General features: G+C 31.0%; 3 protein-coding genes across 7 annotated transcripts; 2 read left to right on the top strand and 1 right to left on the bottom strand.

Annotated features, from left to right (window-relative positions):
- The first annotated feature begins 5,272 nt into the window (after positions 1-5,272).
- On the top strand, positions 5,273-7,002 carry LOC109339832. Its single transcript, XM_019577353.1, has one exon. The coding sequence runs from the start codon at positions 5,339-5,341 to the stop codon at positions 6,590-6,592; it is 1,254 nt and encodes a 417-aa protein (XP_019432898.1). The 5' UTR covers positions 5,273-5,338; the 3' UTR covers positions 6,593-7,002.
- A 2,435-nt stretch (positions 7,003-9,437) lies between these two features.
- Positions 9,438-12,869, top strand: LOC109339842 (F-box/kelch-repeat protein At1g57790-like). Of its 4 annotated transcripts, XM_019577367.1 has the most exons (4): positions 9,438-9,577; positions 10,503-11,619; positions 12,492-12,502; positions 12,537-12,869. In XM_019577367.1, the coding sequence occupies exons 1-2, from the start codon at positions 9,546-9,548 to the stop codon at positions 11,599-11,601; spliced, it is 1,131 nt and encodes a 376-aa protein (XP_019432912.1). In that variant the 5' UTR covers positions 9,438-9,545; the 3' UTR covers positions 11,602-11,619; positions 12,492-12,502; positions 12,537-12,869. The 4 variants fall into 4 exon arrangements, with proteins under 4 accessions (XP_019432912.1, XP_019432910.1, XP_019432909.1 ...); XM_019577365.1 differs by having other exon boundaries at positions 11,836-12,869; XM_019577364.1 differs by having other exon boundaries at positions 9,439-9,577; positions 12,492-12,869.
- Positions 12,870-14,473: 1,604 nt separating this feature from the next.
- Positions 14,474-16,216, bottom strand: LOC109339829 (probable small nuclear ribonucleoprotein G). Of its 2 annotated transcripts, XM_019577350.1 has the most exons (5): positions 16,074-16,216; positions 15,055-15,176; positions 14,782-14,833; positions 14,667-14,714; positions 14,487-14,601 (listed from the first exon to the last, which is right to left on the bottom strand). In XM_019577350.1, the coding sequence occupies exons 1-4, from the start codon at positions 16,129-16,131 to the stop codon at positions 14,704-14,706; spliced, it is 243 nt and encodes an 80-aa protein (XP_019432895.1). In that variant the 5' UTR covers positions 16,132-16,216; the 3' UTR covers positions 14,487-14,601; positions 14,667-14,703. The 2 variants fall into 2 exon arrangements, with proteins under 2 accessions (XP_019432896.1, XP_019432895.1); XM_019577351.1 differs by having other exon boundaries at positions 14,474-14,833.
- Positions 16,217-16,720: the final 504 nt, after the last annotated feature.

Here is a 16,720-nt window from a genome sequence, read left to right as displayed (position 1 = left end):
ATGGTAAACATTAAATTATATAGATAGATTAATGTAAAGAAAAAATTTGAATATGAAAAATGATTTCAATTTCATCTAATGTTCAATGACTATTATTTTTTAACATAAAAAAACATAGTTGTTGTAAACATTCAATTTTAATGGGGTAGCGATATGAACCAATCACTAATTAATATTAAATTATTATTAGCATATAAAATATATAATATATAAAAAGTATGAAGAAAAATATGTGATGAGGAGGTGACATGTGGCATGAAGGAAAAAATGTAAGGAGTAAGTGACATGTGGCATGAGGGAAGGAGAAGGTGTCATGTGGCATGAGGGAAGGAGAAAGTGACATGTGGCATGAGAGGGTTTTTTTTATTATATTGTTAATAGATTACATTTTTTTTGTACTACAAAGGGTATTCCTTCACCTTTTTGGGTAAAAATTTAATTTCTTTCGGGATTCATGGTGCCCCTCCCAACAAGTGTCGCTCCCAGAAGTCGAACTTTCAACCTTGGAATCCAATGGGGCGTGTAACACCTCAGTTTGAGTCGCGGGAGGCTCTTCTTTGTTGGGAATAAAGTACTGCAGGGTGTATTTAAGCTGGTGGGTGGTACACTTAGTATATGTATGGGCCTGAGAGGTCGCATGACATAACTGAGGTATTACATGACCATACACTATTAGACCAACTTCGTGTTGGTATTACAACATTGATTTACTTATGATTAAAATTAGGATACATGAAGTAGTCTAATTTATTACGTCAGCATGATGAATGCCCCACTCTTTGGATTTTTTGATTTCTTTGCAGTGGTCGGCGAGAAAAGGATTATTAAAATAATGATAAATATTTTCATTCAAAATATATATGATAAATCTGATTATGATGTTTGTGGGCAATGATGGCAGCAAGCAATTAGAAGAAGAGAGTAAGTAACACATAAAAATTAAGCAACTTGATAGGGTTATTTTCTAGGGTAATAATTTCCATTATCCCTTCACAATTTATTTTGGTCTAATTGCCACTTTTTTGGGTTTTCAACAACTAGGTCCCAATATAATTATTAGTCTTTGTAATTTTTTAATAATAAAATGGGTGAGTTAATATATATGACTCATATCAAGAATACTTCTTATAGAAATGAGAACCATTAATATAAAGTATTGGATTTTATTTGAACAGTTAAGATTAAAACATATATGTATACGATTTTTTTAAATAATAACATGATAGATAACTAATTGTTAATCATAATTATTCATACTAGCGTGTTGACATGCACTGTTGTGTCTGTCAACCCGCTTTCCTATCGTTTGTAATATATAGTTTGTATTTTATAAATTCAAATATAATTTTTTCGCTAAATTTACGGTTGAATTTATTCAATTGGTATAATATTCAATTTTTTAAATACACTTTTAAAATAAGAAGATAATAAGGATAAAATAAGAAAATAATATTATATGGTTTTTTGGTAGAAATAAAAAGATATTGAGGGCAAAATAAGAAAACACAAATTACACCATGATGAGTGGTTATTTTGTGTTTTCCCTTTATTAATAGTATAGATATACTTGTAGTCTCTCTGGTTGAGCATAAATGGAAAAGAAACGGAAATAGAGGAGAGATTAAAGAAAAATATAAACTTCATCTTCATTGGTCTAGCAAAGAAAATGGGAGGAGAGAAAAAAGTGACATGAATTCCACATAAAATTGTTTCTCTCTATTGGTACAAAGAAAATAGGGAACAAAAATGATTTTAGTATAAAATGATAAAACTGTCCCTAAACTTTTATATTTTTAAGCTGCATTTTATTTTTATTGCATGAATATTTGTGTAATTCAAAAGTTCATATTTACTACTTTTTCCTTTTTTTTTACTTCTCTTAAACCAAACAATATAATCATCTACTTATTTCTTATATCATTCTTTTTCTTCCCTCTCTTTCTCACCTCTCTCGTTTTCCACTCTAAAACCAAACAAATCAGTAAGGCTCACACTAATTATTGTGAAAGTATATTTTATATATATATATATATATATACGTATACGTGTGTGTGGAGCAATGAGATGAGAGAAGAGAGGGAGAAGACAAAATACACTGAGGATATAAATATGTGCACACTCATAATTTATCAAATTAAGTTGGCTTTTGGGAACAATATAATGTCGTTTTTAACCTCATGTTAGTACATTTAGAAGAATCGATTAATTTTTATAGGTGTTAGCCCAAAGTTTAAACTTATTATTATGAGTAACAATCACGTTTACTTGAATAACTTTGTGGAATAATCCTTGAGTAATCAAAAACTAAGTGCTGAAACAATCATTTGCAAGCTTGTTATGAGGAGCCCAACTCCTCTCCAGTACTGGAGAGTTGGATTTTAAAGGAAAACAATAACTATAATTTATTTTATTAAAAAATGAGTTAAAATTAGGACTGTTGGATTTTTATTTTTATTACGTGTCATGATATTAATATGATAATAGACTCTCCAATAATGGAGAGGATCCAAATTCTGTTATGAGAGGACACTAAAAAATGGGTTATTCAAATAAATCAACATCTTTTGTTTCAAAATATGTCACAAATTATATTTCATACCAATTAAACTATGTTATATCAATTAAAAAGATTAAACATTCATTATTTTTAGTTTCATTGTTATTTGTGCAGAATATAGTTTGGAACAACAAATATTTGTTCTATTCAAACATGAAAACATTTTCTCCTTCTTCATCATGTTAACTTGGCTTGTTCTTGTTGTTTTCTTTGCAACTATCCTTATGAAGAAATACAAATTGTACTCTTTTTCCACATTATTCACGTTGAACTTGAAGAAGTAGTCAAATGGAAAATACTAAACCGCCCCACTTTCAATTCAGAAACTATTCCTTTCTCACCCCTAAAGTCGTAATTAAAAAGCTACTTTGCTACACATAATTAGAAACTAAGCTTTTTTTGTAAAATAGAATGAATGCTCTAAAGGGTAACACTTACCTCTCTAAATGGTTTCAAACCATTCTTTAAGGGTGTGTTTGGGAGTACGATTTTGGAGGGGGAGGGAAGGAAGGGGAGGGTTTAGGAGAGGGATTCCCTTGTTTGAGAGTTTAGTGGAGGAGAGGGAGGGTTTTAAAGGATTTTTCAAACCCCATCAAACCCTCCAAATGCCAAAATACCTAGTTCCCCCAAATTTGGGTGTTTTGAGAGGAAAATAAGTCAAATTACCCAACTATCCTTACTAATATTAATCTATAACATATAATACATAACATACTATTGATTTTTTAAAGGGGAGGGGGTAAAATAGTATTTTTGTATTACATTAACCATAAATCCCCTCTTATCTAAATTTCACACTCCCAAACAAGGGAGAGGTTTAGTTGAATTTGCTCTCCCTTCTCCTTCCTTTCCTCCCCCTCTTTACCCTCTCATCCCTCTCCTTTCCTTTCCCTCCTAACTCCCAAATAAAGCCTAAAAGTTTGTTTGCTAGTTTGATTTTGAATGAGAAGGAATAGAAAGAGAAGGTTTGAGAACTATCTCGTAAATGTATTTTATGTCTTTCAAATTTTTAATTTCCCTTCATTATTCTCCAAAAACCAACTCATAAATATACTCTAAATGGTTCAGCATTAATCCTTCTAATATGCTTTAGTTTTTTTTTACATTCTAATATGCTATTGTTGGTGTTGAATAATGAGTGAAGAAGTTTCCGTTAAGTTTTTCCAAACAATTTATTATATAGGTATAAATAATTATAAATCTTAAGGTAGCTACAAATTAAATAACAAAACTAATTAGATAATCTATAAAACATATTTAAATTAAATTAAATTAATTGAATTCTAAATAAGATAAAAATGGTAGTTAACAAAAGTGAATAACATTTGGAATTTCACTTAAAACCCTTTATGAATTGTTTTTTCATGTCTACGAGTGGATCTTCAATAAGACATTTAAAAGTGTACTTCAGAACTTTGAGTTTTCTTGTATCAACCATAACTTATGCTATCATAAAAACCTAAGATTTCCAAATGTATTGATAAAGTTAAATAAAATAAAACTAACTTAATAATAATCTATCAATTACAACTTATTCCACATTGTCGTTTGATGATTTACAAACAATCTTGTATATGAAACTAATTAATATTTTTTGGGTGTGTGATTGTCCCTTCTAATAAGTGTCGCTCATAAGAATAAGTTTGATTGTAGGAAGATTTTTAAACTGCATTATTTGAAGGGGAAAGTGATTATTTTTAGGATTAAAAAACGGTATCATAAGCATCTTCACCTAGAATGGGAAATAAAAAAGGAGTAGCTATGAGTAATTGAAAAACCTTTATCCATTTCCTAAATGCTCAAACTTATATTATTTGTTACAATCTTATATTGATTTAGTAATGATAAAAAATAGGATACCTGAAATTAAATGGTGTAATTTATTAGGTCAACATGATTGATGACCCACTCTTTGAATTGTTAATGATAAAATGGAGTAACATAAAAAATAAGATGGCAGCAAGCAATTAGAATAGAGTAACAAAAAAAATAAAATAATTTGAGTTTATTTTCGAGTTAAGTTTTTGAGAGGAGAAATGAAGAAAAAAAAACTTTAAAATCATCTTACAATTATGTTTCATAAGTCCAAGTCTTTTATTATATTCTTTCTTCTATAAGATTCAAGTCTAGATCAAATTATTATATAATTATTTTCTAGCATAAGTTGCATATCCCTCAAAAATTATTTTGGTCTATTGCCAATTTGCCACAGAATTTTGGTTTCTCCATTATAATTATGATATGATATGATTTAATATATGAGGAAAATATATTTATTAATAATATAAAAGTTTTTTACATTGTATAAACCTTTATATTGATACATAAATATTACATACTTAAAAATATTATAATTAATACATGAACAAAAATATAATAATATAAAAACTCTTATTAATTGTGCGTAAATATTAAACTTATAAATAATTGATAATTTTTTTAAAACAATTATGAAAATCAAGAAATGGCCCAAGTGTTTTTTAGACAATGGCCTAAATGTTTGCATATGAATCCAATGCATAAACAACTATGGAGGTTCAATAAATTCTTTTACTACTACACCAATACATAAACAACACTAGTTGTAACATGTGAAACGGATTTTTAGTTTGTACAAACAAACAAACAAAACTCGTAACAGGAGGATATTTGAATTTTCTGACCGTTATAGCCGTTGTTGTTGTCTTCACCATTTGTTTCTCCAAAACCTTAAAAAAAACAGTTTTCAGACACAAAACATAGAAAGAGAAACTCTCTCACTCTTCTTCTTCTTCTTCTTCAATGGGTTGTGTCTCTTCAAAACTCGTCAAAAAAGAACTCAAACAAAAACAAAAACAAAAACAAAAACTCACTTTCAACAATGGTGGCTTCAACCACGTTGTTTCTCTCACTTCCTCAACCTATGGAGCACTCAACTTAGATAATTACCAAAAACCCATTCCCATAGACACAACAACAACAATAACAACCATTGAAGAATCCAAAAGTTCTGTTTTTCTTCAAAAATCTTCACCAGTTCACGAAGACCCAGAAATCATCAATGCTTGGGAACTCATGGAGGGTATTGAAGAAGGAGTACCCATTTCAATTCAACTCAAGAAAAGTCCAAAGTTGAATCCTTTTCTTCGTGGGTTTATCAATACCCCTGAATCAAAATCAAGCCCCTTGAAATTCTTCAATCAAAATGGGTCTCCAAAGAGTATGAGAAAATCTTCAGGTAAAGAGAACAAGAACAATAACAAGGTTGAAGTTAATGGATGCAAAGGAATGAGACGTTTGGATTATAGTTATAGTCCTAAAGGAGTTTTGAAAGTGAGTAATTCTTGTCCAAGTACTTGTAAATCAGTGTTGAATTTGAATCCTTTGAAAGTGTCTCCAAGGAACAGCTTTGGAAGTGGTTCATTGAGAAAAATGAGGAATAGTTCATTGTTTGATGCAGATCTTGTTGCATCAAATGAAAAGGAAATGCATGTTGGTGAAGAAGAACAAATCAAGAAAATGGTGTATGCTACACCAAAAGCAACAAGAAGGGTAAGAAAATCAATTGATTCAGAAACTTTTCTTCAGAAGTTTGAGATGAAGTGTCCAAAAGGAGGTGAAAACTGTGTTGTGATCTACACTACTACATTGAGAGGAATAAGAAAAACATTTGAAGATTGCAATAAGGTTAGAGCAATTGTTGAATCATGCAATGTTCACATGGTTGAACGTGATGTGTCAATGCATTCAGGGTTCAAAGAAGAGTTGAGGAAGCTAATGGGGACTAAAGAAGTGAAGGTTCCTGTTGTTTTTGTAAAAGGAAGGTTTATTGGAGGAGTTGATGAAACTTTGAAGTTGGAAGAAGAAGAGAAATTAGGTGTTCTACTTGAAGGGATACCAAAAGCATTAGGTTGTTGTGAAGGGTGTTGTGGTGTGAGGTTTGTGATTTGTATGGAATGTAATGGAAGTTGTAAGGTTCTAGATGAGGAGAACAAGAATGTGAGGTGTGCTAGGTGTAATGAAAATGGGATAATTCAGTGTCCTACATGTTCTTGAGGTTAGTGAAAATTGGACATGTTTGGGGACATAAATCATTCGTCTTATTCTCGTTTTGAGCCAATGAAAATATTACTTTTTATTTTCAAAAAGTTCTCTTTTATCCTATGGTAATATGTCATTGGTACGAGATAGAAATCGACACTGTTAGAAATAGGTGATCCTTGTAGCATGATTGGTATGGTTGGTGTGTTGGTTTGGATTTTGGGATGGTTTTTTCTGATATCATTTTCTTGAATGAGACAGAAAAAAAATGATCTTTAGTATGTTTTTCATGTTCCTAGAGTAGAGAGGGTTCTAAAGCTTATTTTAGTCCCAATCATTGTATTTTAAGGACTCTTGTTGGTTCTTTCACTAATCTAATTAAGTTTACCTTCATCATTAGTTTTTCTTAATAGAATGCTTTAATTTGTGCTTATGTTGTTTGCTTTATTATCAATTCCTTTCATTCATTACAAATATCTCTTTCTATTGGAAAATCCTTAGCATTAATTTGGTTGTTTATCAAAGAGATTGAAGGAACATTGCATCTTATGGATACTCAAATCATGAGAAAGTATAAACTACAAATTTTGCATTTTGCTCTAGCTCCTCCATCTCTAAGAAGCAGCAATATATGTTTCATATGTATATGTCTTCATGTCTATGTTTTATTTATTTGGTTCTTTTTTTATAAGTACTTGGATGGTATATTAGAATATAAATATGTGACATTGTTTACCATCCATTAAATTGTGTATGGTTAATATTCAATCCTCCCACAATAAAACTCATCTTACTAATGACGGGCATTAGTTTTTGATAAAAATGATATATTCCATTATCAACCCTCCTACAAATAAAATAGTATTTGCCATTAGGTGATATTTCGTTTATTTTATTAATGATTGGTTTATGAGTAATGTATGTCACTTTCTTATGATATAGAATGATTTGTATGAGAAATTTGTAAGAAAATATGTTATTTATCTTAGTTTTTTTAGAGAACTTTTATGTATGTGGGCAAAAATTATGGGATAATTTTGAAGTTTGGCTTACAATACTTGCAAAGATTCCACAGTATAATAACCAACGGATGTTAGTTCAAGTGATACATGCTTGATTCCCCTTAAGTAAAGTCTCAGGTTTGAGTCTTGTGGATGCAAAAATACATTTGGAAAACAAAAAAAAGTTATGTATAATAGCATTACTTATCATGACATGCCTTGCTTTTTTCAACCATTTACTTATCAATCATCTTCGAAGCTTTAAATTGCTTTCACAGCCTATCAATTTTACAGTAATCAGATTAATAGATATGCTTTTTTATATCTGCATATTATTGTATATTAGTCACCCCATCTAAATTTTATTTGATTATGCAGAAAACACTAAAACCAACGGTCAGAAAGACATTATAAAAACTCATAAATCTCTTCTCCAACTGGTTTTTTGTAGAAGAGAATATTCATCATGGCATATTCATTTATGCAATATAAATATAATCAATCTCCTTTCATAAACTTGAATTTCATAATTGAAGATATTCAAATTAGTTTTTTCTTACATGTTTACTACAACAGAATCAAATCTAATCATTTTCTCTCTTAATTTTGATCCACTAACAAATCTAGCATTAATCACTTGCAAGAAAATCAGTAAGATCATAAATTCACAACGACTCTCCATTCAATAAGACCATACTATTTCTTAACAGAGTTTCAATTTTCTCACACAACTTTTTTTACATTACTATTTATACTTGTTAACCGTATACAAACTCATGATTATTAATGTATTTAGTTGGAAATGTATTAATTACTTCATCTATTAATTAAATGTTCAACCAACTAAATCAATTTGTTTCCTTCTTACTCCAAGTATGCATAAAGATTATCACGTTATATAAAATTGTATAAGTTAAAGAGTAAATAAGTGGATGAACCTATAGATCTAATGTCTTAGGCTCTGTTTGCAAGTTGATTTTTGGAGGGCATTGGAGAGAAGATGAATGTTTGGGAGCCATGAAATACACTTGTGAGATAACTCTCAAACCTTCTATTTTCCTTCATTCCCTTAAGGTTTTATGTCAAGGTGTCACACCTACTTATGTGTGTATTTTACTTAGTTCATGAAAGAATGTTATACTCACATAAGAATATGGTTCTTTAAGAGCTAAAAATTAAGAGTAAATCCACAATGAACCCTTTTTGAACATTCTAAATTCCTATTAACATATACATTCATAACTACTTTGCCCATTCAACATAATATATTGGGCTATGCCTGCTTATCTATCTATTGGGCCCAACTCTTTTGCTTGATGGGCCGAATACCAAAATTATAATTGTATATATACTTATCACACACAAAAATCAACATATGAGTAACACATTTGTTATTATAAAAAATGTTTTTGTCTTATAAAATACTAGTGTGCCGGTCAATATTACATGGTACTACATATTCAATTTTTATATATTTTATTTTTAGAATTAAAATGTATTTATTATTATTTTTATATATTTATGATAATGTTCAATTTAATGTGAAAGATATAGTTAATTAATGTGTTGGTGATGTTTATTTATGATTACATGGTTTTTTGTAAAAATTAAATAATATGAAGGCAAAATAGGAAATAGAAATTACACCATGGTGGAAGTTACACCATGTTTTTCCTTTATATATAGTATAGATGTCATATCAATTAAAAAAATTAAAAGTTTATTATTATCATATTTCATTATCATCGTGATAAAATTTGAGATATCAGATAATGCAGTGGTTGATACGTGGCACGACAGGATCACGTGATGTTTGGTTCATGCCTTAGATTCAGATGAGATGAGAAGTGTTGTGATGTTGTAACACTAAAAGGTTTAACACGTGTTCTTCACGTGTCTTACTTTTTCTATACTTTCTCTCTCTCTGAAACTCAAACCCAATTTCCTTAGCCAATTATCTTCGCATAATGTTGGGAAAGAGAAGAAGGAAGTTGAAATTGTAACTTCTCTTTATCCTTATCCCAAACTTAAAGTCTCCATTTTTATTATATTTCTCATTTTATTATCTTTCAATTCTATGTATACTTGTTTTGATATTTACTCAGTTTTTTAATGGAAGTGCCCTAGGGTTTATAGATCAAATAAGTCTTAGATTTTGACAATTTTGTTTGAAAATGGGTTACATTAGCATGAATTATTGAAAATTAGAGTGTTGTAACTTGTTACTATGCTGGAATTGATTTCAATTATGTCTATTTTTTTGTTTTCTTTTAACTAAGAATTAATACATGTGTGCTTTGAAGTATGATATTTTGTGCTTCCTTTGTGTTTGAAGCTTGGTACATAATGATTAATTCTATTGGTAACCATTTCTTGGCTTGATGTTTGTGGAATGTTTCATATCATAGCATTTTTAATTCTATATTTTATATGAGTGTCGGTGTAAAGATTTATACGCAGTGAATATATTATTCACCGTTCATTTGTATTACTTTTTTGAAGAGTCAATGATGATTAAAAATGAATGTTGTGGATACATTTTTTTCTCATTTTATATTCTTAATTATGGCAGTATGATCCTATACATTAATGATTAATGATGATATAACCTCCAATTTGACACACTTTTGATAAATTTACAAGTTTTTTAGAAGAGATACAATTTGTTTCAGTGTCTAGGCCAGTTTTCAGTTTAATTTTGTTGGTTCTTCATTTGAGTACTTCCTTGAAGCTAGAACTTAGATTGCATATATCATTGTCGCCGATTTAGAAAGTTATAGCCTTGAGTATACAATTTGTCAGGATGGAGAACTGTTCAACTTAGAAAGTTATAGCCAATTTACCCTTGTTGTTCCATCATGGTTAATTCTGGCGAAATTGGTGCAATTATTATCTTACAATATGTGTCGGTACTTACTATTTAGGTTAAGTGATGCAATAAGCAATACAAGAGGAGAAACTGCTGAGGTGAAAAATGAGAATTTGGAGCTGCAAACCTGGGCTGATCTCCCTGCTGAACTCTTAGAATTGACTTTGTCCCGTTTGACCCTAGCGGATAATATCCGTGCTTCTGTTGTTTGCAAAAGATGGCATTCTGTTGCTAGTGCTGTACGTGTAGTAAACCAATCACCATGGCTTATGTATTTTCCAAAATTTGGCGACTGTTACGAATTCTATGACCCGGTGCTGCGTAAGGTCTATTCCCTTGAGTTGCCTGAGTTAAATGGCTCTAGAGTTTGCTATACAAAAGATGGTTGGTTATTGCTATACCGACCCAGAACTCACAGAGTGTTCTTCTTTAATCCTTTTACTCGGGAGCTTATCAAACTGCCAAGGTTTGAGATAACATACCAGATTGTTGCCTTCTCTTGTGCTCCAACATCACCTGGATGTGTTCTGTTTACTGTGAAGCATGTTAGTCCGACTGTTGTAGCTATTAGCACGTGTTACCCAGGGGCAACGGAATGGACCAGTGTTAATTACCCAAATCGCTTGCCCTTTGTCAGTAGCATATGGAATAAGCTTGTGTTTTGTAACGGGCGCTTTTATTGTCTGAGTCTCACAGGTTGGCTCGGGGTGTTTGACCCAGTTGAACGTACGTGGAGTGTTCTGGTGGTACCTCCACCCAAATGTCCGGAGAATTTTTTCGCCAAAAATTGGTGGAAGGGGAAATTTATGACAGAGCATGAAGGAGATATATTAGTAATTTATACATGTTGTAGCGAAAACCCCATTATTTTTAAGCTAGATCGGAGGTTAATGGAATGGGAAGAGATGAGAACACTCGATGGAGTAACTCTCTTTGCTAGTTTTTTGTCTTCGCATTCAAGGACTTACCTATCTGGAATAATGAGAAACAGTGTCTACTTCTCTAAAGTTCGTTTCTTTGGAAAGCGTTGCATATCATATTCACTTGATGACTTTCGATACTATCCCCGTAAGCAGTGCCATGACTGGGGCGAACAAGACCCTTTTGACAACATCTGGATCGAGCCACCAAAGGACTTCTCCGTGTTCATGTGAACAGTTTTAATGAAACAAGTAAGCCTTTCCAAAATTAGTATTGTATACTGCTATTTTCGAATCATTAATAGCATCTGTATCTTCAGTTTTAGTCATAAACATAAATACTTTTTACATTTTTTTTATCTTATGCGTAAGATTGTTGCAAGTACAATTTATCGTATTCAGTGCTATGTTGCCGAGTCGTCATTGTCTACAGTATGATTTACAGTCAAATATGTTGTTGAAATATAGTGATGAATGGCTTTCGAAATGAGAGAGGACGAAAGTAGAGGTTGAACTGCAACACATGACTGTGTTGAGCATGCATGTATCTTATATACATAATTTCCCAGCCACATCGAGTGAGACCACGAGTTAGCATGAGAACGAAAGCAGTGACCTTTGAATCATGTTTGATAGGTAGAACTTGTAATTTTGATTAAATGTATTTTCACAAAAACATTAGTACTAATTTAGACAAATTCATTTATATGTATTAGGCTTTAACATTTGTGAAATTTTCTTAGAATTTGGATAGTGAATATTATCAATTTGTAAGTTTTACATTACCTTTTTACCTTCTTATCTATATAGAGCTAAGAATCTCTCTGAACTCTAGTCTCATGATATATTATTTTAATTTTATTACACATGAATTCATTTTTTATTTTAAAAATAAAATCTAATGTGAGAATTTTGAGATGGCCATAGCTACCTCATCAATATATTACACACCGCCGCTAGTTCCCATACAACAACAACCAAGCTTTAACCCCGCTAGACGGAGTTAGCTACATGGATTGAACTACGTCATATGTTGATGCTCTATCATCAACTGCCATTAGTTCACGTATGCATGTTAATGGTGTAATAATATTACCTAACATGTTTTCTATGGTTGAATGCAGCATTTTGATTCAGTCTGAATGTTTTCATGAGATTCCTAATGCCAGAGTATGTAAGTTTCATACTGCAGTTCAAAGTCTTCCAACATTATTGGTTCTAGGAATTCATTACTAATACTTATGTGGAAGTGTACTATATTTGCAATTCATATATAAGAGGCTAATATATGCATAAATAAAATGAAAGTTATAAAATGAAAGTTATATGTTAAGAAATCAATATCTGTAAGGGGAAGCAAAAAAGACTTGCTCCCAATGGTTAATTTGTTTCTGTAGTTTCTGAAATTTCAATATTTTTTTCCCAACACATTAGTGGTTATGTACTTTAGAGTTTATAGTAGGATAATGTAGTGACCTATTTTATTATTTTTATTTTCTTTGTAATGTTTTTATTATAACATAAAATAAGCTCATTTAAACACATTTATTATGACAATTAGGGAACTGATTCAGTTCTGCTTATGACATTTTATTAGAAATTAGGAATGTGTTGAGTTTCTTGACCACAAAAAAAAAGTAAAAAGTAATGTATTGGGTGTTAGTTTTGTGGTTGAAGTGGTAAACAAAGGAATACTTTTATTTTTAGTTTTGCAGTAGAAATGTTTTGATTGCATTGTCCAGTGGATGGGAACTTTGTGTATGACAATGATTCAACATTTTCAAACTTATATAAATGTCACTTCATGGTTTTCTTTTGTTTCTAACAATGCATAAAAGGGAAAGTTTCAAGTCATTTTACAAATGTATTTTATGAGTTACAAGTATTTTTCTTACTTCTGTTGACCTCCAAAAACTAACTCACAACTCATATTATGAACAAGCAAATGATTTATTTCTGGTTTTGAAGCATAATAATTAAATCCAAGTTTTAGCCTAGTTCCAAGTTCTTATTGGTAGATAATATGAAAGGAAAAAATTGGAGTGTATTTGTGTTCAATTGACTTGTTAAAGAGATTGAAAAATTCAAGAAGACCCCAATTCAAGATACTACAAATATTGAATTCATCAAGGACCAAAGTCAAGTTAAGCCTTGCACCAAACACGAGGCTCCTATGGGGAACCTCAAAGTAGCATTAGACATTGCTTGCTTAACAATCAACCATCTAAAAAGTCAAAATAGAGAAAAACAAGTATAGCACCACAAGAGTATAAGTTTTATACATCATAAGCATACATCTAATGGTGGATGATGATACATTGACAACATTAAAAAACTTACATCATCAATGTATTCAAAAAAAATTACTGATTTGATAAACTATGTTGCCTTTTATCTAAGGTAATTATTTCCAATCATAGTACCACCACTCACATGAAAAAGACCCTTGAACATTAAGATATACTAATCTGTTACTTCGAGAAGTATCTGCTTGAATGCAAACAAAAAACATGTGAAAATAAGAAGAAAAATCTTATTAGACTCCGAACCAAAAACATTGTTAAGACCCAAAACACAAGACAATACAACACAAACTTAGATTCAGCAAAATAAATATTAAATATTATAGAATATGATTACCAATGTCCAAAGATGTCTTATACAAATACATGCAGGACACAGTCAAGTTTCCTTGTCAGACAAGGATACTTGTAGCAAAAGAAAATACACTAACTGTTTATTTGTAAGGTGAGTTTTCGAGAAAAAGTAAAAACTTGAAAGTCAAAATACACTGGTAAAATGACTTCAAAGCCTTCTATTTCCATATCTTCTCCTAAAAAGCCTTCTATTTCCATATCTTCCCCTAAAAACTCAACTCGCGAACAAACCCTAAGAACAAATCCTAAGAGAAAGAAATACTTAGACCCTTATTTTGAGATTGCTTGACACCACCATTAACTTGTTGCATTCTGGTATTCAAAAATAATTTATGACCATAGATCTTTACTCATTCAAATGACAACAGCCATAATCATGTCAATAACAAACATGATTCCTTAAACAAAAACATGTCACTTAAACTATTAATAGCTCAAACAACACTCCATTGAGGGCATAGAGAAACAGAATTGTTCATGCACAATGTAACAGAAAAAGATGAGAAGAAATTCAACTAAAAGGGGTAATATTTAAACATCATTTTAACCATTCAAGTCAATGTATCCCACTAAATACCCTAGAGGTGTGATGTCCTAACAAATGAACTCTGAAGGGAAGCCAAAGTTAGCGGCTAACATGACCCTCTTAAGATCCACAATAACATGTTCCTCTCATCAGCTATGTTGTTCAAACACACATTGCACCGAACCCCGGAAATTAAGTTATAGGTGTTTATGAGAAACGGATGTCATGCCCTGTTCACCGGTTCAAGTGCTTCAACGGTGACCACACTATTTCCTCTGATTACCTGCAATGAGTATGTAAATTTATCACCTTAAGAATGATATTCAAGCTATATCAGAGGGCCTTTGTTTTGTGTTTTCAATTGAAAGACATGCTTTTATCATTTTCCTCCCAAATATTAAAGACATGAAACCGAATGAAAACAAAAAGCAAAATGAACACCATCTTAAGTGCTATATCTTGAGCATAGAAATTAAGAAGATGATATAAGAAATTAGGACTCACCACCATGCCTATATCAGTTTTCTCAGTGCCATTCACTTCCACCGTGTTGTCAACAACTAAATTCATAAACTGGTCGAAGCCCCGGAGAGTACCCACAATCATCCGATTTGCATTCAGCTTGACTGCAAATACATATTCACAAACCAAGTTTTTCAGTATAATTGGTTTGCATTTCAAAGATAATGCCCTATGAGCCGTAGTTTTAAACCATAGGTGCATATTCACATCAAACAACAACTAAGCCTATATCTCACTAGGTGGGTCAACTATATAGATCAAACGACGTCATAATGCTCTATCATAAATCATGTTCATTAGCAAATCATTTCGTCTATATGTGCATATTCACATGAAAGAAACACATAGAATTCAAAATGATAATTATAATAAAGAGCAGAACTATAAAAAAGAAACATAATAAAAAATAGACTGAATTCATCCATTTTAAAATCAATTGTTTCGCCAAAAGTCCCACAATCTTATGTCAGGGGATCTCTATACTAGAGCTCTTTTTCTATTATCTCTTTCTGCTATATCTTTAATAGCAGGCTGGTTACATTTACACCTACAACCGAATTGGAAACCGAGCGTTTCGTGGTTAAGAAATGCTGAATCCCGCCTCAATCATCATTTATCAGGACTATTAGGAGTGATCGTCAATTGCTTTAAATATCCAATTACTAATAGCAAGTGTTGCAACACTTTCACAAACTAAACTCTCAACCCACTCAAACATTTTCTTACTAAGATCAAATATTCAAAATTTTCACAGCTTCTCACACAATATCCAACAAAAAAACATAAAAACTTGATCAATAAAATACATTCTTCTAGAACATTCTAAGTTCCACATAACATAACCTTCTATATCAACCAAGTAAATATACTTCTATAGCAATAAAAAAAACACTTTCCTACACTCTATCTCAAAAATGTTTCAATATATGAAAACAAAATCAACACAATAAATCCACAAATTCAATTTCAGTAAAAAGAAAAATAACAAGAATTAGACTTACTCTGAAGCTTCTTGTCCATATATTTCTTCAAATCTGGAGGTTGTCCTGATCTGCTCATGATGAAGAGATGAATGGAGAAGATGAAAAGTGGTGACTTGTGAGTACAAAAACCTTGGACTAGAATTGAAACCCTACATAGTAGTAACTATGGTTTTCGTTTGATTTAAGGTAACAAGCCCATAGTTGTTTTGTTCAAAAGGCCCATGAGAATTAAAGCACATAACCAAGGGTCAAGCCCGGTTATGTTGAGTATCATGAATACAAAAATGTTCTCTACATTAATAAGGATCCACTTACTCCGATAATAAGTTTTATAAAAATATATTTCATATCATATTTATTAATTCTAAGAAAATTCAATGATTTAAATTAACAAAGTAGATTTTTTTAGAATGAATGACTAAGATAAGTAGAGTTTTTTTAACTTACTCTTTGAGTAAGTGAATATTCTCCTATTAAAAATATACCAATATTATGTTTGGTTGAAAAAAATACATGTACCTAAAGTCCTTAATCATATATCTTTTCCTAGAGCATGAGAAATAGAGTAAATTACACTAATATCTCATAAGTTTTAGTGAAATTATATAAATCACTTCTTCATTTTTTATACCTACACAAAACCTTTGATTTTTATAGATGTATTA

This window comes from Lupinus angustifolius, unplaced genomic scaffold (assembly GCF_001865875.1).
Source record: "Lupinus angustifolius cultivar Tanjil unplaced genomic scaffold, LupAngTanjil_v1.0 Scaffold_114_29, whole genome shotgun sequence".
NCBI classification, from domain to species: Eukaryota; Viridiplantae; Streptophyta; class Magnoliopsida; order Fabales; family Fabaceae; genus Lupinus; species Lupinus angustifolius.
This window is presented reverse-complemented; position numbering and strand designations above follow the sequence as displayed.